General features: G+C 40.8%; 1 protein-coding gene across 1 annotated transcript in view; it reads right to left on the bottom strand.

The window, feature by feature from the left end:
- GALNTL6 (polypeptide N-acetylgalactosaminyltransferase like 6) overlaps positions 1-25,368 on the bottom strand; it is a 1,130,868-nt gene that overhangs the window by 188,554 nt on the left and 916,946 nt on the right. The window contains exons 6-7 of the mRNA XM_026518852.4: positions 13,701-13,886; positions 8,991-9,174 (exon numbers count right to left, since the gene is read on the bottom strand). Of these exons, the coding sequence (XP_026374637.1) occupies positions 8,991-9,174; positions 13,701-13,886 (370 nt within the window). The remainder of the gene's footprint in view (positions 1-8,990; positions 9,175-13,700; positions 13,887-25,368) is intronic.

The raw sequence follows: 25,368 nt of genomic DNA, 5'->3' as shown, positions 1-25,368 counted from the left end.
CCTTCTCTCCTCTGATTTTTTGCTCAGACCCAATATCATCTCAGCATCATCAAACCACGGCCTGCTGACTCCTGGATACAGACTCTACTATTCACCATTTCTTCCAATATAAACATTCACGGCTTCCTCTGAACACTATATGCAAGGGTTTGTTTCTTACCTAGACTTTCAGGTTTGTACACGTTATCCAGGCTTGTTATGCTTATCTACCCCCTGCTTCTAAGACCATAATCTTTGCCAAGTCCTCTAGTCCCTCCAGCTCTGCACTCCAGCAAGGTGTTTCGGGCATCCTGCTTGTTGTGCGCTGCTCCCATTGGATTGTAGGTGTTGTCTAGAATCTAGACAGCTCGAGATTTTTTGTGTTTTAAGAAGCCTCCTTGGAGCCCCACATTGGGCTTGAACTTACAACCCTGAGATCAGGACCTGAGCTGAGATCAAGAGTCGGATGCTTAACCGACTGTGCCACCCAGGCGTCCTTAGACAGCCTGAGATTCTTACAGCATCTTGGTGTTTGTTAGAAATAGATAGAACTGAAAGATCAATATCATTACTTTATTGAGAACTTGCCTCTTTGTTAAAGATTTTGTTATCTTCTGGATTGTGGTTTTAAAAATGATTTTGTGGGGGGGCGCCTGGGTGGCACAGCGGTTAAGCGTCTGCCTTCGGCTCAGGGCGTGATCCCGGCGTTATGGGATCGAGCCCCACATCAGGCTCTTCCGCTATGAGCCTGCTTCTTCCTCTCCCACTCCCCCTGCTTGTGTTCCCTCTCTCGCTGGCTGTCTCTATCTCTGTCAAATAAATAAATAAAATCTTTAAAAAAAAAAAATAAATAAAATAAAAAAATAAAAAATAAAAATGATTTTGTGGGGCACCTGGGTAGGTCAGTCAGTTAATGTCTGCCTTCGGCTCAGGTCATGATCTTAGGGTCCTGGGATGGAGCCCCACATCAGGCTCCCTGCTCAGCAGGGAGTCTGCTTCTCCCTCTCCCTCTACCCCTCCCCCCTGCTCATGCTCTGTCTCTGTCTCTCTCTGTCTCTCAAATAAAGAAATAAAATCTTAAAAAAAATAAAAATAATTTTGTCATTTATAATATAAGTTATTCCAGGAAGGCCTTCTGCTACCAGATAGCTTTTCCTAAAACATTCCTTTACTATCTCTCTTCTTTCTACGTGCAGAACAAAAGCCTTCTGAAGTTTGGTTTCAACCAGAATTTATTTATTTTTCTTTCTTTCCTACCACTCTACAAGAATTACCATTGTATTCAAATGAGTCTGTGGGGGGAAAACCCTACAACTACGGTGCTTAGCAAATCCTGTGCCACAGTGTTTCCTCAGCTGGTATCCTTTCTTGAAAAACTGTCACCTCTTATTCAAATACACACAGCCTTGTTGGATCATTTCTTCTCCTGAACTTAATATTTATTTCATCCATTCGCTATATCTTTATTGAGGGCCTGTTATGGGTAGGGACTGGGTACAAGTGGGCTGAATAAAGTGAATAAAACAGTCCTCCCTGCCCTCACCGAGTTTCCATTCTAGTACCCAAGTTAGCAATAATTAGAGGGGAAAGAGGGCGTGGTTGCCCGGAGGAGGAAGTGAAGAAGACCGCAGGACCGGAGCAGGTATTGTAGCAGGAAAGCCTCAGGTAAGAAAACAAAGCTGGCTGTGCGCAGGCCTTGGGTCTACAGTCCTGTCTTCTGGGAGAGAAGGAGAGAGCTGGGTGATGGCAGAGGGTTCTGTTAAGTTCTGCCACACTCTAGTGTGAGGGTGTCAAAGGTAGAATAAATGTTGCTGAAGCTTGGGGACTCGGGAGGGGGCTGTGACAATACTTTCAGAGGTTCATGGAGGTTTTCTCCTCAGGTAAATGCTGGTAGAACTTTGATGAGAGAAGGCTGGGGGCCCACAACCAGGAGATCTGGTCAGAGGGTGATTACACCACAGAGCACAGAACCCATATGAAAACCCAGATAAGAAGTGAATGTAGGTAGAATCAAGGCACATCTTGACGAGTGGGGAAAGGACACAGAAAACAGTCATCACACGTGAGATGGAAAGATGAACTCAGGACACCCGTTTGGGAAGCAAGCAAAGTGGTTCATGGTTGAAAGAACAGGTAAATGGACAAGAAAAAGTCATCAATGTATTCAGAGCTCCACAATTCTTTGACACATACAAGCCAATTGCGAAGTCTTAAGTGTTGCGGGTTTATTGATAACTGTTGGATGGCGCTGGAGGTCTAGAGGTGATTGGCTGATTCTGCCCAGGGGTGCTTGAGATGAAAAATTCAGTCTCAAGTCTGGCTGTGAAGGGGCTAGCTAATCTGGCAGGAGTGAAGCAAGACCAGGAGTAAGCGTTGGAAGTCCAAGGTTCAAGAGATGTTACCATAGAAAAAGGACAGGGGCTAGTTAGAACATAAATCATGGTAAGGTCTGGGGTTTGGGTAGACAAAAGCCAGAGTGTTCCAGGGTCCCACTGGGACCATAGTCCTGAGTGACTGGTAAACAGGGATAAAAATCTCTCGCGGGATGAAGGACTAGGGTTTCACCTCCTTTCAGATAGTATAACCCGTTAGTTCTCCTGTGATTCAGTGACCCTTCATGGGAGAAAGTTGAAAAGTCCAAAGCCAGGCTCAGAAACCCGAAAGAGGGCATCGAAGAGCCAGAGCCGCCTCAGAAACCCGCGATCTTAAGAGAGCAGGACAAAGAGAAAGAAGAGCAGGACCGCAGCACTAGAATATTGGCAGTGATTGTTGCTTAGGAATTAATTTGCTAATGCTTTTCTGGATGCGGAAGCAAGGAGAAAATAGTAGGGATCATCTTCCCGAGGTAAAGATCATTCCCCCTGGAGAGGGAGGAAAGAAAGTCATTTTCTGGTGAGCAGACCTGACAGGGAAGAAGTATTCTCACGACCTATTGGTGAGAATTGTTTATCAGATGGTGATTCCCCGAGAGACCCAGGGCTATGGCCGCCAAGGAGCCCAGAGAGAGCAAGTGATGGTGAGGGGTCTCCAAAGGGGAGAGACGAGTAATTAACAAGTTTGCTGTGAAACATCTCTGTCGTGTTACAGCATTTTACTTCACGTTTTTAAAAAAATCTTCAGTGGGGTTTCATTCTGGGCTTTTGAGGAAGATTGATTTTATTCAATGTTTTTAATTAGTTTTTAAGACCCTTGAGCCACTTCTGTTCTTTTATTCTCACCCTTTGTAGTTAGGACACCATTTAGGAATTTGACAGTATTTTTCCCTAAACATTTTGTCCTTTTGCGGTTGTCAAATATTGAATTAGATCTTGTTATAAACAGACCAGAAGCTGGCATTGTTGACATTTCCCTTCATTAGGAAGAAACTGAAAGCTGACATTTTCAACCTATCAGCCCTAGTTTGGTCTACTGGTAAGAACACAATACAGGCAACGAGGCAATCTGGTTCTTTCTTGCTCTCATTACGGACTCACTATGAGACATTAATTGATAAAACTATTTCACTTAATGGGTGCCTAAGTGTCTCTTCAAAGGAGAGGAAAAGTATTGATTACCTCTAGATTTAAAGTCTGAATGAATGAAAGAAGGCATTGATTTGAATCCTAAGAGATTGATTAAACCTAAAATTTGAGATTTGAATGAATGAATGAAGATGTCAATTGAAGTCCTGATGTTACCTCTTATTAGTTAGTTAATTTTCTTTTACTGTCTCTTTATTTGCAAAACTGGAAAAATAACAATAGCTACTTTTTCCTGTGCCACAGATTATTAGAAGGGATCAATTAGATAATGTGGTGAAGTGCTTTATATAGTGTGAAACGCTAGACAAATGTTAGGTTTTGTATTGCATGTTACATAGACTTAATGAGGCAGGTTACTTGGTTAGATTAATTGGCTTCTGGAATAATGTGAAGTTCAGGCAAGATCTGCGGTTGAGGTATTAGAAAGCTAAAGTCCTATTTCATTCCTGGAACTCATCACTAGACTAAATCGATGAATGTAGTTTTCAACCTAATCCTCTCAAAAGTTTGAGACAACAATTTTAAAACCTCATTCGTAGAGAACTAACTGGTTGGAGGGTGAGGCCAAGGCGGCTAAGACTATGGTATTTTGTGGGCCTCAGGTTGATTTTTTTGAGGCAAGGGGACAAAGTTTGGAAGCAGTTACTTGGAGACCACAGCAAAATTCATGAGAATATTGACTTAGCTTGAGAAGTAGGGTATGAAAAAACATTCTCCCACCCTACCAAACAGATGGTCCTGGTTTAAAGGTGGCCCAATACAGGCTGGACAGAATAAGAGGGAAGATGAGCAATACGTGATTCAACTCAAGAGGTGAAAGTGGAGAAGACCTTTAAAGTTACCTTTCTTTCTTTACCTCTGACAGGAAACCCGTGGTTTGACTGGACCCTTTTTCCATGGGGAGCCAGTTTTATTCCTTACTAATTCTGATTCAATTCAGGGAGACCAATATTTGGTCCAAGCCCACATGGAAAAAGTTCTGAGTAAAAGAGAGTATCTTTACTTTCAAATTCTGAGTAAACTAAGGTGCAAGTCAATCCCCATTGGAATTTACCCAAGTGGGATGTTAAAATTTTGAGTGTCAATTAATGCAATCTGTCAGACCTGACGGAAGCTCATTGTTTATTCCAGACAACAAGTAACTTTATTCTCAATCTGTTCTCTTCTTTGCATTAATAAAGTGAAGCTTTTGTGCCCACCAAAGAAGATAGAACCCCTCTTCCTCTTGGCTGGTCAGCGCAAGCCCCGGACCATGGCCTTCTGAGCAGAGCAATGACTAGATCTCAGCTGGACTCACCCGCTAAGGGCATTATTACTCATGCTCTGAGGTCTATCTCGGTTAGGTAACCGGCCTAGATAAGGAGTCACTGCATTCAAACTGTGTCTGTGGACATAGGGGTTTCCCAGAGAATAAATGGGCATTTGTAGCCTGTAAAGTTACCCCCAGGTATAGATGTCCTTATTCTTTAAATTTTGGAAATTGGTGATATATATGGGTGGAAAACAGAGAATGTCTGTCCTCTCTAATGACCGTGTACAAGAGTTCCATTCATGATGACTAAAGCTCTAAGTTTTAGAAGTCCTTGAGGAATTGTGGAGATCTGCCTGAGGAAGACGGACAGAATAAAGATAATTTATTCCAAGCCAAAGACAGGATACAGGTGGATTCTGAAAAATACAGCAAAGTTGAAATTTGAAAGGGCTGCTGAATTGATCGTTGAGTATTTAGGCAAAAGGAAGCGTGATATCCAGGGGAGTGCAAATTCCCTAGAAATTAACTTTCTTGCTATGGTCAACAGACTCATACGTTAGGGCCTGAGTCCGTGATACAGTAGATGGACTATTTCATGCTATCCTTGTGAATGAGTGGGGGAAAGGCGGACGAGGCTGCAGGAGTAAAGTGAATTTACCTGTATTGAACATTGACATCAATGAGCATGAACTTTCGCAGGATTCTGGAGGACCTGAAAGGCATGGGGATATTTAGCCCCCCAAAAAAAGTTTCTTTTTTTTTCCCTTTTGGAGGAATAAGCATAGCAGGTGTTTTAAAATACTTTTAACAGCTCTATCATCAAAGAGGAATTAGACGTTCCTTGTACCTTAAGCAGGACAATTTGGGGTTGGGGAAGCAGATTTCCTAATGTAAGGGAAAAGGTTTCTGTCAATCAGTCTAATGGAATGGATTGTCTTTTGAGGTAGCAAATATTACTTTCCTCACAAGTTCAAGAAGAGGCCAGTCACCTTTCTCGGACATTGTCTAGTGGTTGTTTGTATTAAAGGGAAGTTGAATAAGATCATTTCTTCTCGTCTTTTCTAAACTTGTAGATGCTGAGATAAGATTGGAGAAGTAAGTTAGTGGTCAGAAAGTGAACGAACATCTTTGTCTTTGTCATCATGACTAAAGGAGCATATTATGTTTTGTCACACAGGAGAGGTCTGGGATTAGACAGAAACCAGGAATAAGGAAACTTTATAAAAGCCACAAAAAACAAGAATTTCCTAAAACCATCACATCATGACATAAGCCATCTGAAAAGGGGGGGAGGGTATTGCATTCTTTTTTTTTTCAGAAGACAAGAATGTTTTTCAGATGTATTCCATCCAGTTAGAATTGTGATTGCCATGTAATAATTTGAACTACGAATACTGCATTTTCTCTCATATTCTAGGAGCAGTTTGTCTGAAAACCAGATCCTTTTGCACATGTGAGTAAATCTTTTCTTAGTGTTCAAAGCTATCTCCGGGTTTTCCTTTTCCTCCCTAGTCAGATTGTTGAAGGTCTTGGTTCCCATTTTAGGAAGTGATAGATTTTGAGTTCTTCTGGCCAGGTAACCTATATTGAGAAAGACAGTTTATACCTTGACCCATATATGCATTATAACCGAAGCCAAATATTTGAGAAATAACAAGAATACTTATGCATTCACATAGTACCCTGAAATTGTCAATTCAGTTCATTAATAATTACTGTTCATGCCCCACTCATTTCACAGGATTTGCAGATGAAAAAAACCCACTACCATTGTCAATAGTTAGATGTTGGAAACTCAAATAATGGCAGAATAAATGAGAGAATGGAGGTTTTGCCACTTAGGACATTTGATAAACTTGTTACAGAAAGATGAAGTTTGCATACATTGCATGAAAAGTCCTGAGGTTTGCAATGCATTTACATATTCGTTACTTCCTTTCTTGTCTTTTCAGCCTCGTCTCCCCGCCTCCCAGAGAAAACTACATAGCCCTTGCAGAAGCCACTCGAAACATGAAAGTCCATGGGAGAGATATTTAGATAGACTGCATTCACTCCGTGTACCTTAAAGCTTTACATCTAGAGAAGCAAGTTTTAGCCTAAAGCCCGTCTGTCTGTTTACGAACACATTCAGGTGACTATGGAGATAATGGAATGGCTAAGACACTGCTCCTAGCTGCTTGGGTAACCATTCTTTTATTATCAGGAAGGCAAATGCAATTTCTAAGATCAAAGTGGACATCTCTTGGAAGCTACATTTATTACAAAAGGCTGAAGTGTCCACATTCCTAGGAATCAAAGGGACTGAAAAGCCAGAAAAGCAGTAGCATTCAAGAGGCGAATGCGATCTTTGACGGACAGCAACCACCGGCGTCGGTGACAGGAACAAGAGGTAATTTAATTCCGAGAGTTACCAACTCTGCAAGCTCTGGGGTTAAGCAAGGTGCCTGATACGGTGATCGCCACAGCCAGGGTCTGCCTGGCAAACACTTTCAACTGCCAGTGCAGGGACTGAGAATACTTTCATAGTTTTCACCATCTGAGATTCCCTTGGGAGCAGTTTGAACCCGTTTCTGCCGAGAATAGGAGCCCCACTCAGCCACTGCAGGGGCAGTCAAGTAGAAGGTCATTTTAACTCAGTCACTATTGAGAGTATTTGGAAAACCATCATGGATGAATTCTAGCCCTGAAAACATGGCTGCCTCAGAGAGTAGCAACCAGACTGTGGCCGTTCCCCTGTCAGCTGCCATCCGACACCATATTTAGGGTCCTTTTGCATCCTCCCCCAAGCCCCAACCTGGCTTCAAATCCCACCCCATCCCCCAATAAGCCCCTTTGCCAAGGCTTTCCCATAGTTAACTTCAGGAAAGCCTGACGAACATCTCTCCAGCTGGGCCCTCTTCAAATGCTTACTGGAAACTCTATCGCTAAAGAACATTTCTAGTAGTTTTGAATATCCTTGAAATCTTGGCCAAAACATTTGGAAGAGTAACAACGGGCCTTTATTATTTCTTCTCAAAAACTCTCCAGCAATTTCAGAGTAGGAAGAGGCCTTCTGAAATTCTGGATACTTGATAAGTGTGCTTCATATTACAAAAGAAATCATTTACCTCTCCCTTTTCATCAGGCTAATGTCTTCTGAAATCCTCTCCGCATTCCCGAGAGGTTATCTTTCCAGAGACTAGAATTGCAAGAAGCGTTTTCCTGCTGTTTATCACGTATTTTTTGTAGTTTAAAGGGTTAGTGTTACAGAAGTGGTTTTCATACTCGGGAGCTTCTCCACTGCAAACTTTTACTGCCCATATTATTAATGAAAAGACAATATTGATTTTAACACATTTTAAACACACCCTTAGAAAGTATGCAAAGCCTCAATCACAGATATTCTTCTTGTCCTAAGAAAAAATATATGATAGTTTCAAAATTTGTGAAAATTTTAATGCGATCAAAAGGGTGAAGCAGGAGAAATAAGTAATAGTACGCATTGGGCAATCTCTGGGCTAACTTGTGGAAAAAGGTCACCATTCCCCATTACTGGTCCTAAGAGTTGGTCAAACTAAAGCAAATATATATATTTTTTCTTTTTCTTGACATGCACAAATCTCATGTCCACACTGAAAAAAGAAAAAAGGACTTAACTTTGTAGAGACCAATAGATGATTGTAAATTCTTATCTATATAGAGTTTAAATTAATGGCAGGGTTATCAAAGATTATTTATGCCGGATATATCATTTGGTTGAATTCCCCAAGTTTAAGTTATGGGAGCACCTACTCAAAAACACCGCCTTCTCTCATAATTCCCAACAGGGTGTAAACAGAGGCTTAAATACCGCTTCGTACTTTATATCATTTTCCACTAAGAGTAAAGTAAAATAGCTAATTTAAATGATTCTTTAGGGAAAAAGCAAAAGAAAAGAGAGAACTGAGAAGAGGAAGAGAACGTCTGAGAGAGAATAGCTGGGACTCTGCATTTTCAGTGAACTCTGCCTTTTTCTGATTCTCACGTCTACACACTCTGCTGCTTCGCGAAGTTCGGCAAGGCATGATCCACGTACTCAGTGCAGCTTGTAATTTGCTACAACTCGTAGGCCTGACTTTCCTCCAAGGTGCGGATATTGTTGCCACCTGTTTTCATCCATTACGTTAGAGATAATTGTCCTCATGGGTCCCAAGCCGACACGTGCCTGAAATGAGTTACCTGCCCTCGCTCCCGCGGCCCCTCCCTCAGCTGCTACTCACTCGAAAGGGTCGCTGGGATCTGCCCTCTGGAGCTCTGGAGGGATGGGGATCCTTTTGTAGTACATTTCCCAGTCGAAGGCGCCTCGCATGGCGTCCCCAGCTTGTGCCTCATACCCAAAGTGATTGTGGTCAATGACATCGATCATGGGGCACACGATGGTTTTGTGGTTTAGTGCAATTTGGTCTGAAAAATGAAAGCACAAAATAGGAAATGACATGCCTGCCAAGGCCATCTATCATTTTTCAGCCAAGAGAAGCCTACAGATCCTTCCTAATGCAGGGATGCTGCTTGCAGCCCGGTTTCCCGGGGTTGTTCGAGCACTTTGTGAAATCTCTTCCAAGGCTGGACTTAACGTGATGGGACAGTGATTAGGTACAATTAGTGTTGTCGTAGTTTCCTTTAAGAAAGTTATGTCCCAGAGAGACTTGCAGAAGTCCATTTAGCTCTACCCCTGTCGCATTTTTGCTCTGACCTGTCCCCAATCTGTCATTTTATAGTGCATCCAACATGCGTGGAGAATAAACAGTACTTGTGTTCCTTCAAGCATACAGCGGGAGCTTGCTGAGAAAATATTGTCCTGCTTTCTGGAGGGTCCAAAATGTAAATATTTAACTTCATGCTTCTTTTATTTAGCCTCTAATCTTAGGAGGGTCACGATGGCTTCTCCCCCACTACATGCTGACAGATCGCACACAGAATTCTCTGCTCTCGGGCTTACCAGAGATTTTGCCAAGGTCTATTTTGCTATCGTCCTTTGATATAGACTCTGTTTATCAAAGCTATATGTTTTTATCTTTTCTCATTCTATCCAAAAATGCATTAGATGGCCTGATACTACTGTTACCATTCCTGCTACTAGCAAATTCTTGAGCAACTGCTAAGGGGTTTATACCCCTGAGCTAGTTCTCATCCTCCTAGCAACCCAGTAAGGTGGCTGCCCTTGTCATTCTCAATTTACATATGAGGATACTGAGCTCGGAGAAGTTAAATAACTTGTCAGAGGTCCCTCATCTTTTGAGAGTAAAACCCAGGATGCAACGCCTGCTTAACAGTCCAATCCTAAAACCCGTGGTCTTCCCAGTTCTCCATGGTGCTTCTCGTGTGACATCTTTTTCAGTTCCAGCTACTTCCTTTTCCATGTGGATATTATTATTGTGAGACTTTAACAGCACAGGGAATTGGCATTTGCACACTTTGCCTCACCCGAAACAGCTACAGCTGACGTAGAGTTGACTGTCGAACAACACGAGCTCGAACTGCAAATGTCCACTTATACGTAGCTTTTTTTCGATATAGGACAGTGCTGCAAATGTATTTTCTCTTCCTTATGCTTTTCTTAATAACATTTTATTTTCTAGCTTATTCTGTTGTAAGAGTACAGTATATAATACATATACCATACACCGTAAGTGTCAGTTGACTGTTTATGCAACTGGTAAGGCTTCTGGTCAACTGCAGGCTATTGGTAGTAAAGTTTTTGGGGAGTCCAAAGTTACACGTGGATCTTCGACTGTGCAGGGTGTTGGTGCCCCTAACCCCTGTGTTGTCTAAGGGGCCAACCGTATTTCCTTCCCAAGAATGTGCACTCGGTCGGTATTTATTATAACACACATATTGTCTGACAGAACTTTTAAATGTGAACATCTGCTTTCTGGTTATTGGACAATCTGATGTGGCATGTGGAATAAAATACATTTAAATATCTTAAAAAACGTATCTTTTAGAAAAAATGAGGTTTGGTTATTTCAGTATTATTATTTTGATGACCCTGATAAGGCAGGGTGGGGGAAACCACAGAATCCTGTAGAAGATCTCCCCTGCATATTTACATGCCTGCCTCTTCCTTCTTCCCTTCCTCCCTCCCTCCCTCCCTCCCTCCCTTCCATCCTTCCTTCCTTCCTTCCTTCCTTCCTTCCTTCCTTCCTTCCTTCCTTCCTTCCTTCCTTCCAATTCAACAACTATTTATTGAGTAGAAATTATATGCTTGCCACTTTTCTAGGTTCTGGGAACACAGCAGTGAATAACAACCGTAAAAATCCCTGTCTTTAGCAATGGAGCAAAGGCAATCAATACACATAATAAATCTCTAAATTACCTAGTACGTTCGCAGGTGATAAATGTGATAGAAAGAAGATGAAACAGGGCAAGGGGAGTATGGAATGCTGGTGTGCGGCAGGGTAAACAGCACGGCCCCGGGGGGCCTCTGAGAGCCTGGAGATTACCTTCCTATTATTTCAGCTAATTGGTAGACAGAGACCCCAGCCCTATTTCAGGTGATGGTTCAGCAAGCACCCTATGAGCATCCATTTGCACCTGGGAAAGCCTTGTAATGGGTTTTAATCTTTATCGAAGTGGTGTTTCCCCATAGATGTCTTTGGCAGAAAGGCCTCATTGCTGTGTCCAAAATCTCTCCCCTAGCAGCTCCACAGGTATTTTAGTATTAAGGTTTCAGTGACTTTCTTCAATCAAATTCAGAATCAGGTTGATTTACAAGTTCCTTGACCAACAAGGAGTCCCAAGGTGACCCAAAGAGAATGAGTCTGTTAAATTAACTGTCAACTCTCCCTTCAAATTTCCTTTCAGCTCTCATCCAGCTGTTCTAGCTTGGGGTGAAAGCAGCATGACTAATTTTTCATCTAAGGCTTGTGCCTACATTTCAATTTCCAGGGATCAAACAAACAGACTCTTAATGGGAAATTGAAATTCAGGTATAATCCCAAGGTGAAAAATGAACCAAGAAACTGTGTGGCTCCGCCTGTTTTTTCATTTTGGATGATGTGTCAGGACACTGATGGAGGAAAATAAAAAAAGATAGTGATCCTGAGCTTGAATCATTTCTTATCCATCAGGCCTACAGGAAATGAAATGCTTTAATGAGAAAAAGTGGGTTTCTCTTTATTTTCTCTCTCCCTCTCTTTTTTTTTCCTGTTAGATTCATATGAACAATCAGAGGCTTGATAATTGGCATTTAGGAATTGCTTTGGTTCATAAATAAACTAGGCCTTTTGCTGACTTCCTTGAGTATTCAACACCATATAGGTCAAATTCAGTTTGCAGGAATCTCACTGTTGCTGATGAAACTCTAAATTGCTATGTCCTTGGACAAGGTACTTTTAATTAAAAGCTCAGAGGAGTCTCTGGCCGTAGGAGCACTGAGACATTCCTGTTGATTACGACGGCTGGGCAGTCGTCTGTGTAGATGCGTGTGGATGGGGGATGTGGTGGGGTGTTAGTTGCTGGTCATTTCCTGTCTTAAATCCTACACAGTTTCAATTGATTTCCCCCCCACATCTTTCACTAATGGAGCTTTGCTGGTTCTAGCTGAAATCCTGCACAGTAGTCAATAGCAAATCATTCTTTCTGAGGCAGCCTATTGTAAAGGCGGTTTTTACTGGCTTTAGCTCCAAGGCCAGGGATATATTTACAATAAAAGTTGATTTAGCGAAATCTGGAAGAATAAGAAAGCGTACAGTATGTGCACATCAAGAACTTTTTAGAAACATATATATATTTTTTCAGGCTGGCAATTTATTCCTCACCCACTACTGGACTTTATATCTGACTTCATGGTGGAATAAAAAACAAAGTAGTCAAGCTCCAGCTGAGCCACGCATGTGTTTTCTAGCCTGAATGACTCTTAGTTCTTCCATGTTTCTAACAGTTCAAGTGTGATGTGACGGAGAGGCTGCTTCTTTCCCAGCTCTGAGCCATATTGTGAGCGTGGGAGATGTGTCACCTGGATAGTAGCTCTGAGTGTTTGAGGGGGTCCTCTGTAAACTTGGGGGATTATATATTTGGGTCTTTAGACCGATGCCGGAAGTGGAAAGGATAACTGGCATTATAAATCCACGAAAACGTCAGGGCACTTGAACTGTATTCCGGGGCTGAATAATTTTCTTTCCTCTTTTCTTAACAGTTCTATAATAATTGTTAAACTGTGTGTGTGTGTTTGTATGTTTTAATCTTACTGTATAGTTGTTTTTTTTTTTAAGATCTTATTGATTTATTTGTCAGAGAGAGCGAGAGCACAAGCAGGGGGAGCAGTGGGCAGAGGAAGAAGCGGACTCCCCTCGGAGCAGGGAGCCCGATGCAGGACTCCATCCCAGGACCCTGGCATCATGACCTGAGCCAAAGGCAGACGCTTAACTGACTGAGCCACCCAGGCGTCCTGAGATAGTGTTTTAAAATACTTTTTTCTTTTAGTATTTACCCAGCCACTGTCACTACAATAAAGGAAAAGGTCTAAACTAAATGAAACCAACTGAGGGCTTCAGAGGGGTGGGGGACTGGGATAGGCCGGTGATGGGTCTTAAGGACGGCACGTATTGCATGGTGCACTGGGTGTTACACGCAAATAATGAGTCATGGAACATTACATCAAAAACTAAGGATGTACTGTATGGTGATTAACATAATATAATAAAAAATTATTATAAAAACATAAACTAAATGAAACCATTTCAAACGTTAAGTTAGACTGCAGTTCGTAGTACCTAAAATGGCAATTTTAATGCAGTTTTCTAGTTTCCTGTTTGTCCTCAGCTGTGGTTTAGACAGAATTCAAAGCTCTCACTGTAAAAACCGTAGAAGGGATCTCTCGCCTTTGTCCATTGCAAACTGAATAGAAGCAAGCCACACTCCCTCTGAAGGAGGGAGATTCCCCAGGCCCTGCTGGTCCCCAGAAGGCCACCATCAGTATGCATACTCACTAAGGAGCGGGGGCAGCCAGTTCACGTTGACCTCGCAGTGGGAGTCCAGGAACGTCAGGACTTCTCCTCTCGCCATAGACGCCCCCAAGAGGCGGGTCCGGATGAGCCCTTCCCTTTTCTTGGTGCGAACAATCCTTACTTTGGAAAATCGGGCCATATATTCTTCTAACTTATCCTTCAAGTGATCTAGGAATGAAGAAGAGAATGTAGAAAAAGAACACAAAACATTAATTGCAACAGAATTATCCGTGGGTGTTTATGCATTAAGTGTAAGTGGATGATACATCTGAGCTTATTTTTTTTCTCCTCTCTTCACCTCGAGAGGAGACGCTAATCAGATTTCATGCCCAGAGGTTTTTCTTTCTTTGTACTTTCCAAAAAGCTTCATAAACTGCAAATACTGCCCTTTGTTTGAATACTAGAAGACACAGACCCACGAGAGCTGTACCATGTGATTACTGTCGGCCAGCTGCCACCATGCTTAATCCTGGCCAGCCTTCGCCATGATGGGCATTGGCCCTCTGGCTCCTGCTGTGTAAAGTCAAATGAACATTCCAGCATCTGGGCTCTTTTCAATAAGAGGGCTCTTTCCAGCAAAGCCATGCCTAGTTTCTGTGTTTTGAAAATAATGCATGTAAAACCACAAGAAAAAAATCATCTCTCTCAAATCAACAAGAACCAAACAGATTTTTCCCCCACAGGGTAATAGCAAACTAATGAAGATGTTCAGCTTCTGGCTTCTGATTTGAAGTATAAAAGTGACCGACTTGCCATTAAAATGAGATGTGAAAAGAGGAAGGCAGATAGATACTACACAATCATTTTGAACTTAGCTATTTAAGATTAGAAAACAAAAATTTAGAAATGTCTGTTTGCCTAATTAAAAACAAACTGTGGGAACCAAATCGAATCAGATAGCTTATTTACAGAGAAAAAAGATCTCTCCTCCTGGCTGTTATAAAATGCATCAATATCCTAGATCTTTAATGCCAAATAAGTGTGTCTGGTGTCTACTGTGGAATTTGTACTCATATAATTTACATCCTGTGCTTTCGCTCTCTCGTATCTAAAACATTAGGAGGGCTTCGCTGGAGTTTCTAACAAGTAACGTCTAATATTCACAGAAACAGAATCTTAGTATGCAGTATGTTCTGTAGTTCCTCTTTCAAACTTTCTCTGCGTGTGTGCAATCAAAGGCAATATTATTATGAAGTCTCCTCCTATGATCTGTAGCAATAGGGATTCACGTAAGGATTTATGATTCCCTTCCCTGCGATCCAATTTAATAGATGTCAGAATTACTCATGTTGGAATTTCTTTATACATAAGCCTTTATTTTTATTTTTACTTCTTCTTATTAATGAAGTGTTTAAAAAAAATCTCAATTTCCAGGGTGGCTCAGTCTGTTAAATGTCCGACTCTACTTTGGCTCGGGTCAAGATCTCAGGGTGATGAGATCCACCCCCGCATTGGGCCCCTTTTAGCATGGAGCCTGCTTAAGATTTTCTCTCTCCCTTTCCTTCTCCCCTTCCTCTGTTGTGCATGCACAGGCTCACGCACTCTCTCAAAAAACAAAACAAAACAAAACAAAACAAAACAACCCCAACAACTCAATTTCCTTTTTTTCTGACTGCCCCATAACTAGGCTTTACAAATAGATCAAGTAAAAAGCTACTTAGTTTTCTAATTTTTCCTATGAAAAAATCCTGGTAGGTTCTTTCACAAGAGTGTTTTAGCACAAAATAGGTTTCCTTCTATTTTGTTCTTCCTGTAACGGACAGAGCCATAGAGATCAGACTACAGAAAGCAAAGATTACAGATTTGAAGTCAGAATAGACCTAGGTGGGAGGTCAGTACCAGTGCAATATATGAATATATATGAAATATATTCTCTTCCCCTGAATTTCCTCACCTACAAAATACAGGGAATCAGGAGATTTTCTCCTCTTGGAGTGTGGTGGGGAGGGTCCCGCTTTTGGTCAGGGACCTCACAGCGCTCGTTTAGTAAACATTCACTAAGTCAGTAACTGGAGACCTCCTAAGTCACATATACTTATGAAGAGAAACAACAGCATTTCTAGCTAAAGAAATGCCTTTGAATGCTCAGCCTGAAAGATGAAAAATCTAGAATTTTTATTTCTTGGTGAGATTTTGATAATTCGTCATCTTCTATTTATTGAAAATTTAGAGAATGAAGGGTTTTGGCCAGCAATCAATGAGCACATACAACTTTATGGTGGGATCGTAGTTTCTCAACAGAAAGGCTGGCTGCAAAGTGTCTCCACCTCTTTAAGACAGGCGTGCCGTGCCAAGGGCCTACCTTCTGCCTCTCTCCTCTTTGCTTACCCCTCCCCTGTGCCCCTCTGTGCAAACTGCACAGAAAGATTCCAAGGAACTTCACAAGACAGTGCCACCTGTGAATACGACTGGAGCTTTCTAACCTGTTACAGAAATAAAGCAGAGATCTGCACCCTAGTCGTGCAAGGAAAGGCAATGAGTCAGTGGCAAGTGATCAGTCCCAGAGCTCTCTATATGCCAGTCTCGAAAGACCTGCGTTTGGTCAGGGTCTCTCGCAGTAATAAACATTTAAGAAGATGCCATATCTCACTACTGTAATTTATTCAGGCTCTGAAATCCTTCCGTATCTCCAACGTACAAGCCGGTGTCATTCTATAAGTTGTAAACTGGTTGTTTGGGCCACAGAAACAGTGTCTCCTGAAAACAGTGTCACAACAGTCGTTGGGCATGGAGAAGAGTGAACATTTGTTAAACCCACCCAGTGTTTGTGTTCTTTCATTAAGCCTCACTGTTCTTTGGCAAGTACCACCGTGAGGATGCTCTTGGTCTCGGCGGTCTGGGCGGCAGGTACTTCTTTCCTCCCTGACTCCAAGGACTAACGGGGCCTCTTGGGGAGAGGAGAACTAATTCTCTGTAGCTGCGTCTGAGGAAATGGCTGTAGAAAGCAGTTACTTCCCAGGGGGTCTAACTTGAGAATCAAAGGGTTGTTGATCACCTGGGAGTGGTTGTCACAACTTTGGGTTTAGATTTCCCTACTTTTTAGTTTATACGAAATTCTCTGAAACTTCGTGGGGGACTATCTCTACATGTCTCCTCTCTCCCTCTACACATTATCTGATTCTGTGTATTTTTCCTCGATCAAAGCCCATTTTAACGTACTAAAAGAATTGTATGGTATGAATCCACAAAGCACAAAGGGATTGACCCCAAATAGAGTCCCCTAATTGCTCAAATCAATTCTTCTAGTTTGAATTTTGCAGTAATCATTAGGTTGCTTTGCCTCAGAATAATGATCCGGTTGACTGCCCTTGCGAAGGGTTCATTCTCTTTCAGTAGTTCAGTTGTAAATTCTAATTACCCATAACTCACAACGAAGACAGGTATCATCAGTCTAATTAGCAAATTAGACTCTCATACAACGGAGTTACTGGGGATGGTGGAGATGGCTTTAAATTAAGAACACTTGGTATTTCTTTTGTATGAACAATTTCTAGATTCATTTCTGAAATATTACTAAATTTATTTTAAACATGATTTTATATGATTTTAATTCAAGCACAGTATCTTTGAAGATCCCTTTTGAGCTTTAATTTTAAATAATGACAGGAGAATTTATGGTATTGTTATAAAGCTGGCAGATTTCTTTAGGGACGATGAGCTATTTGGGGAACCAGTAAAATGTAAGACCACTAGTTGAAACCCACTAAGTGGTATCCTGACGACCTGGACAAGTGAACACAACTTCAAATATGCTAATTTTTCTCAGGGTTTATTGTATCATTGTGGGGCAATAGGGAATGAAAAGTTGTACTCAAGTGAAATTTTGGTGTCTTGCTACTGTGAATGTGAAATTTAGCAGTTTTCTCAATGAATTTTCCCCTTTTTCTAAAGATTTCCCATATGCTCCATGAACTTATATGGAGAATATACCATTCATTTGTATATTTAATGTTAGGGGTAGCAATTAAACACTAAAAAATCACCTTAAATTATTTGCACAGTCAAGAGTTGAGGACATGAGTTCTAGGTATGTTGCTGACTGACCACATACCATGGGGTGAGTCGCTCCACCCCATTTAACCTCATTTTCCTTAGTTATAAGGAAGGAAATATGTCCAGTTGGTCTTAAATATTCCTTCTAGTTCGATGAATCTATGGTTTCCCACTGTGAAGTTTTACTTACAGAGTAGATCAAACCAGATCGACTACCTAGTTTTTTCACAAAAGCATCCTAATGGTTGGTATTTTGGTGTGTCTTTGGGCTATATCTCATTTTTGAAAGCAAGAGTCAAATCAAAATAAAGCTAACGCACATCAAAGATTTAGTCAAAAAGCAAACTCCAGGGTATTTTCTTTGGTCAATACAGCATCTGTCTAATCTCCTGTGGTTCACTGTCTGTAAGACTGTTACTGATGTCAAAATAATGACTTTGAAGCACTGTAAGTTCATCAAAGATTTACATCTGTTCAATAAGTTATGCTTATTATGTCAGAAAAAATATAGTAACAGAATTTAGACAGCTTTCTAGTCTACCTCTGAGGAACCGATCCCAAAGGGACAATCTAGTGACTATCAATATTAGAGAGCATGGCCAGTGTATCCCAAGAGGAGGACCCACCAAAGGCCAAGTAAACAGCTGCCCTGTCTCAGTGGCTCATTGAGGCTCGGTAACTTGTTCACCAGCCCCTCTTTCTCCTTTGAATTCCCTAATTTACATCCCAAGGGGAGCGCAAGAGGGGCAAGGAGACACTATTTATCTGGAGATAGGGATTTCTATATTTAATTATATACCTATGGAGACGAAATGTCTTTGATGTGTATACTCTGGTGTTGGCAAAATGTAGTAGAGCGTGACTTTCAGATCACATAGAATATGTGCTGGTTGTTACGTGTTCTGAAATGTAATAGACTATAAATACACAATAACATAAATATCTTCCTTTTCTGGTTAATCCTTACAACAAAAATATACTATTAAGTACAATGCTCAGTATTCTGGATAATTTGAGGTTATATCAGAGTGACAAGAAGTACTTCACCATTAGAGAATATATTTTTCTATTTCTTAATCCAATTGGCACATGTTGTATGTTTATATATTTATTTTTATTTTTTTATAATAATTTTTTATTATGTTATGTTAGTCACCATACAGTATATACTTAGTTTTTGATGTAATGTTCCATGATTCATCACTTGCGTATAACACCCAGTGCACCATGCAATACGTGCCCTCCTTAATACCCATCACCGGCCTATCCCAATCCCCCACCCCCCTCCCCTCTGAAGCCCTCAGTTTGTTTCCCAGAGTCCATAGTCTCCCATGGTTCATTCCCCTTCTGTTTACCCACTCTTCATTCTTCCCTTCCTTCTCCTACCAATCTTCCTATATCTTATATTCCATAAATGAGTGAAACCATATGATAATTGTCTTTCTCTGTTTGACTTATTTCACTTAGCATTATCTCCTCCAGTGCCGTCCATGTTGAAGCAAATGTTGAGAACTCGTTCTTTCTGATGGCTGAGTAATAATCCATTGTATATATGGACCACAGCTTCTTAATCCAGTCATCTGTTGAAGGGCATCTATGTATGTATATTTTAACCCAAGTGGCAATGTTCAGAATAACTCCCTCCATAGCAGGGCTTGCAGAGGCTTTTTCTACAGTCTTTACACAGGAGAAATACAGGCATACCTCAGAGATATTGGAGGCTGGGTTCCAAACCACCACAAAAAAAAAAAAAAAAAAAAAAAGCAAAATTGCAGTAAAGCAAGTCAAAGGAATTTTTTTTGTTGTTTCTGAGTGCATATGCAAGTTTTATTTAAATTATACTGTAGTCTATTAAATAGGCAATAGAATTATGTCAAAAACAATGTATATACCTAGTTGAAAAATACTTTACTCCTAAAAAGGGCTAACCCTCAGTGAGTCATTAACTTTTTGCTGGGGGGGGGGGTCTTGCCTTGATGCTGATGGCTGCTGACTGATTAGGGTGGTGGTTACCGACTGCTGGGTGGCTGTGGCAATTCCTTCATATAAGACAACAGTGAGGTTTGCTGCAACATTTGACCCTTCTTTTCACAACCTATTTCACCAGAGTGTGTGATACTGTTTGATAGCATTTTACCCACAGTAGAACTTCGTTCAAAATTGGAGTCAAACTTCTCAAATCCTGCTGCTGCTTTATCAACTAAGTTTATGTAATATTCTAAATGCTTTGTTGTCATTTCAACAATCTTCACGGCAACCACACCAGGAGTAGAGTCCATCTCAAGAAACCACTTTTTTTGCTCATCCATAAGAAAAACTCCCTATCTGTTCAAGTTTGATCATGGAATAATAGAAATCCAGTTCCATCTTCACCTCTACTTCTAATTCTGTTCTCTTGCTATTTCCACTACATCTCTAATGACTTCCTCCAATGAAGTCTTGAATACCTCAAAGTCATCCATGAGGGTTAGAATTAACTTCTTCCAAATTCCTGTTCACATTGATGTTTTGAACTCTTCCCATGAATCACAAATGTTCTTAATGGCATCTAGAATAGTGAATCCTTTCCAGAGGTTTTCAATTTACTTTGCCCAGACCCATCAGAGGAATCACTATCTATGGCAGCTAGAGCCTTACAGAATGTATTTCTTAAGTAATAAGACTTGAAAATTGAAATTACTCCGTGATCTATGGACTGCAGAATGGATGTTGTATTAGCAGGCATGAAAATAACATCAGACGAGATCGGGCGTGTTCAGGGTGGTATGGCCGTAGACTGAAAATGACATCAATCTCACTGCCTATCTCCATTAGAGCTCTAGGTTGACCAGGTGCACTGTCAATGAGCAGCCATATTTTGAAAGAAATCTTTCTTTTTGAGCAGTGGGTCTCAACAGTGGGCTTACAATATTTAGTAAACCACGTTGTAAGCAGATGTGTTGTCATTCAAGCTTTGTTGTTGCATGTATAGAGCACAGGCAGAGTAGATTTAGCATAATTCTTAAAAGCTTAGGATATGCAGAATGGTCAATGAGCCCTGGCTTCAACTGAAAATCACCAGCTGCATTAGCCTCTAACAACAGAGTCAGCCTGTCCTTTGAAGCTTTAAAGCCAGGCATTGACTTCTCTCTAGCTACAAAGATGGCATCTTTTTTCAAGAGAAGGCTGTTTCATCTACACTAAAAATCCATTATTTAGTATAGCCACCTTCATTAATGATCTGAGGTAGCAGCACTTGCTGAGGGAGAGGGAGAAACAGACTCACTGCTGAGCAGGGGAGCCCGATGCGGGGCTTGATCCCAGGACCTCGATCACCTTGCACTCTTCTGTTATGGAGATGGCTTCTTTCCTTAAACCTCATGAAAAGCTAGCTTCCAGCTTTTCTTCTGCAGCTTCTTCACCTCTTCCACGCTTTATAGAATTGAAGAGAGTGAGGGCCTTGATCTGGATCAGGGAATGTGGTGGCTGGTTTGGTCTTCTACATGAACCACTCAAACTTTCTCCACGTCAACAATAAGGCTGCTTTTCTTTTGTATCATTCATGTGTTCACTGGGTATCACTTTGAATTTTCCTTCAAGAACTTTTTCTTTGCAATCATAAACTGTTTGATTCAAAAGGCCAAGCTTTCAGCCTATCTCAGCTTTTGACATGACTTCCTTACTAAACTTAGTCATTTCTAACTTTTGATTTGAAGTGAAAGACATGTGACTCTTTCACTTGAACACTTAGAGGCCATGGTAGGGTTATTAATTGGTCTAATTTCAATATTAGGGAAGGGCTTCCCTGAGCTTCCCTGAGCCCTTCCCTATGTCTCAGGGAAAAGGGAGTCCCAAGTAGAGGGAGACAATGGGGGAAGTGTTGGTCATGGAGCAGTCAGAACACACATTTGTCTATTACGTTCACTTTATATAGGTGGGGTTTGTGGCACCCCCCCCCAAATTGCAATAGTAACCTCAAAGATCACTGATCACATAGCACTATAACAAATACAATAATAATGACAAAGAAATATTATGAAAATTATCAAAATGTGACACAGAGACACAAAGTGAGCAAATGCTGTTGGAAAAAAGGCCTTGATAGACTTGCTTGATGTGGGCTTGCCACAGACCTTCAGTTTGTAAAAATATGCAGTCTCCACAAAGTGCAATAAAGTAAAGCACAATAAAAGGAGGTATGCCTGTCTACAGATTTTAAGTCTCTCATTGAGCTCCAGAAAACTGTCGATCTCTTTATTTTCTGGTTGACCACACTAAATCTGTCCCTTTTGATAGCATTCAAATACGGACATTTCACATTATCTCTAGAACACAAAAAATTCAACCTAGAAAGCAATAGCATTTGTGAAACCATATTCAATTACCTCTATTATGATTTCCACTGGGTTCTATCTCTGAATGTCCTATTTTCTATTCTTTTAACATGCAAGGCCTCTGAAGTCATTTGGGAAATAGCTGGGGACACCGAACTTAAAAATATAGACAAAATGTATTCCAGCTCATATAAAAAAAAAGAAGAGACAGAATTAGAATGTCATCTTTTTACAACTCCTAATGAACGAATGGATCAAGGCATCAAGGGCTGCTAACATCACAAAAGGAGCTACAATCACCTAGTTATGTGCTTCCTAATGAAAGAACACATCGCTGCCTATAAAGTATGCTTGCCAAAAGCACTGAATGAATTTGATTATGCCTTTAGATCTAACAACCCATTTATAGGAAATAAAGGATTGGAGAATATGTCCAATGGCACATCAGGGGAAGAATCAGCAAAATTCAAACGATGGGAAGTTCCCCAGGGCAAATGGCTTGATTTTTTCAACAAATAGACTAAAAGGAAAAAAGGAAAGAAATGAAGAGAATCCTAAAGATTAAAAGATTCTTAAGAAATACAGTGTATCAACCAGTCACACTGAGAGGATCTAATATGAATCCTGATTCTAAGAGTTGGGAAAATAAAAAGCAGTCTCTGATGTCTGGGAACTGGTCTGGTGCTCACAGCAAGGCCATCTTGTCCTGTGGAGGTAACAATCCCACAGGACATCAACACCCAACAAGGTAACTCAAAGACCATAATAAAGTGAGAAAAACACAAGATCACCGTGAAACCTACAAGATACCAAATATCCCCCTATCTCGGCTACAATGGGTGGTTGCTACTTTTGACCAATTTCATTTTTTTTTTTTTAAAGATTTTATTTATTTATTCGACAGAGAGAGAGACAGCCAGCGAGAGAGGGAACACAAGCAGGGGGAGTGGGAGAGGAAGAAGCAGGCCCATAGAGGAAGAGCCTGACGTGGGGCTCGATCCCAGAACTCTGGGATCACGCCCTGAGCCAAAGGCAGACGCTTAACCACTGTGCCACCCAGGCGCCCCTTGACCAATTTCATTTTTATCAAGTTGTGGAAAGAATTTGAGATTTTTTTCCCCCAAAAGATTCCTTGGCTCAGCACAATCACAGGAGGGAAGAATGGGACACCATTCTTCACAAGTCTTTTGCATTTCTGTGTTTTGTGAGGGAGGCCATGACTACCATTTGTTCCAGGTTATCTTTTCAAGGATGTTTATATAGCAAATAGACGTGGAAGGCTGAGATCATGTCCATTCCAGAAACATAGGGCAGGTTTATTGATAAGGTTTAGAAGGTAGAGAAATGGTCTCCCTTTGTATGCTTGCTTCCTGTTATAAAAGATTCGCGATTCCTTCACTATAATACACCAAACTGCTCTTGCATCTGCGCACATTGATCTTGTCCCTGGGTGACCTGGGGGCAAGGGGAGTCGACTCAGGCACCCTGATCGTGCTTCTTGTGCTGTCGCTACTAATGTTCATCGTCTCTGACCCCGGATTCTCATGTCTTCTGCCTCCATTAGACAGTGGCAGGCCAACTAGTTAACTTGTAAGTAGAGTGAAATCTCAGATTCTCTGCAGTTCTTTACAGAGCCACTGACGAAGAGCTCTTAAACACTCCTTGGCAGTTTGGGAGTTTGCTGACCAGGACGTGGAGAGAAATCTAGGGGAAGCAGTTGTTGGTAATGTCACATGTCAGACCACCCACTTTTGTACCAGCTGGGGAATATGAACACTGGCTGGATATTAAATGACATTAAGGGATTATTAATTTTTTTTCTTTTTTCTTTTTTTTAACATAGGCTCCACACACAAGAGGGGGCTTGAAGTCATGACCCGGAGATCAGGAGTAGAATGCTCTATCAACCCAGCCAGGGAGGCACTCCCAGACTAACCACTTCTTTCCCTGGCACAGCCTAGCTCTGCTCAGCTGAGCTCCACCTCCCCCCCCCCCCATATTTCATGTTATTTTCTCTTCTAGTTAAATCCTCTCGGTATCGGAAAATCTCTCTCTCTCCTCGCACAAAAATATCATAGTGAGAAATAATGAGCTATGTTTACCTGGAGAATTCTGATACTTTTCTCTGAGCAACTCTTAGAACCCTATATTTGTACATAGATAACAGGGTTGGGATACTTTTCAGGGAGAGGTCTTCTCTTGGCAAATCAGGGAAGCCTGGATTTACTAGGCAAGTTCCTTGGTATATGTGCTGCCGAAGCGAGCACTAGGCAAGTTCCTTGGGATCCTCTCTCTTTCTCTCTCTCAATCTCTCTTTTTCATCATTTGCTTAAAGAGCAATTGAATTATATATTTTCATAATAGCTTTACATGTGTACCATTTTCAGACTAACAGAAAAGAAACAGAATGCCACAGCACTTCCTCACATGCCCACCTCCTGGCCCGGCTCTTACTGAGCAGTAAACAGCCACAGATCGAGTGCCCGTCATCACTCATGGAGAGTTTCCTTCTCTATGTTTTGGATTGTAAATGAGTTTAAAATCTCCCATGAAATGCTCACGTATCAAAGATTATTTGTATACCTTATGAGTAAAGGCCCCCAAAGTGAAAACAAAATTATAGGTACCACCATAAGGATTAAGAACTTTTTCTGAAATAACAGTGTGTGTGAGTGTGTGTGTGTGTGTGTGTGTGTGAATGAGAGAGAGAAAGAAAGAGAGAAAAAGAGAAAGAGAGAGATCCCCAGATAAAATGTTTATTTTATTTGTCATATTTTATATTTAGAGTATATATTTTAGAATGATTTTGCAAGAAGGTAAATAATAGATTACTTTATACAAAATATTTTGACATTTTGGTAATAGCCTAAAAACTGCCTATATAAATGTATACATATACTAATACCTCCACATCTGTGATGCAACTTTTATTTCAGTTCATTTATCCAAATTTAATTTGTATACTCATTAATTACATCGGTTTTGAGAAAGTAATGTATAGCTGTAACAAAACTATTTGAATTCTATTTTTCCTTTTCCACAGTATTTTTTAAGGACAATTTGAAAATTGATTTGTCTGATGTTTCAAATATTTCTCAAATAATTCATCTTTAGATTATATGATATTTTTCCAAGCATTTTGTATTTTTCGAAAGTCAAGGTAATGAAAGGACTTCTGTGAATGAATAAAAGTGACATAATCTAAATATAATTTAGAATGAGAACTTTGTATTCTTTCTAAGTTAGGCCAAATAAAATTTTCTGTAATGCAAAATTATTTTCTTTATGTTATTACTTCTGGTGCTGTAAATTCTGCCTCAAAGAAGAAAAAACTATAAATGAAA

This window comes from Ursus arctos, unplaced genomic scaffold (genome assembly GCF_023065955.2).
Source record: "Ursus arctos isolate Adak ecotype North America unplaced genomic scaffold, UrsArc2.0 scaffold_11, whole genome shotgun sequence".
Lineage (NCBI taxonomy): Eukaryota > Metazoa > Chordata > Mammalia > Carnivora > Ursidae > Ursus > Ursus arctos.
This window is presented reverse-complemented; position numbering and strand designations above follow the sequence as displayed.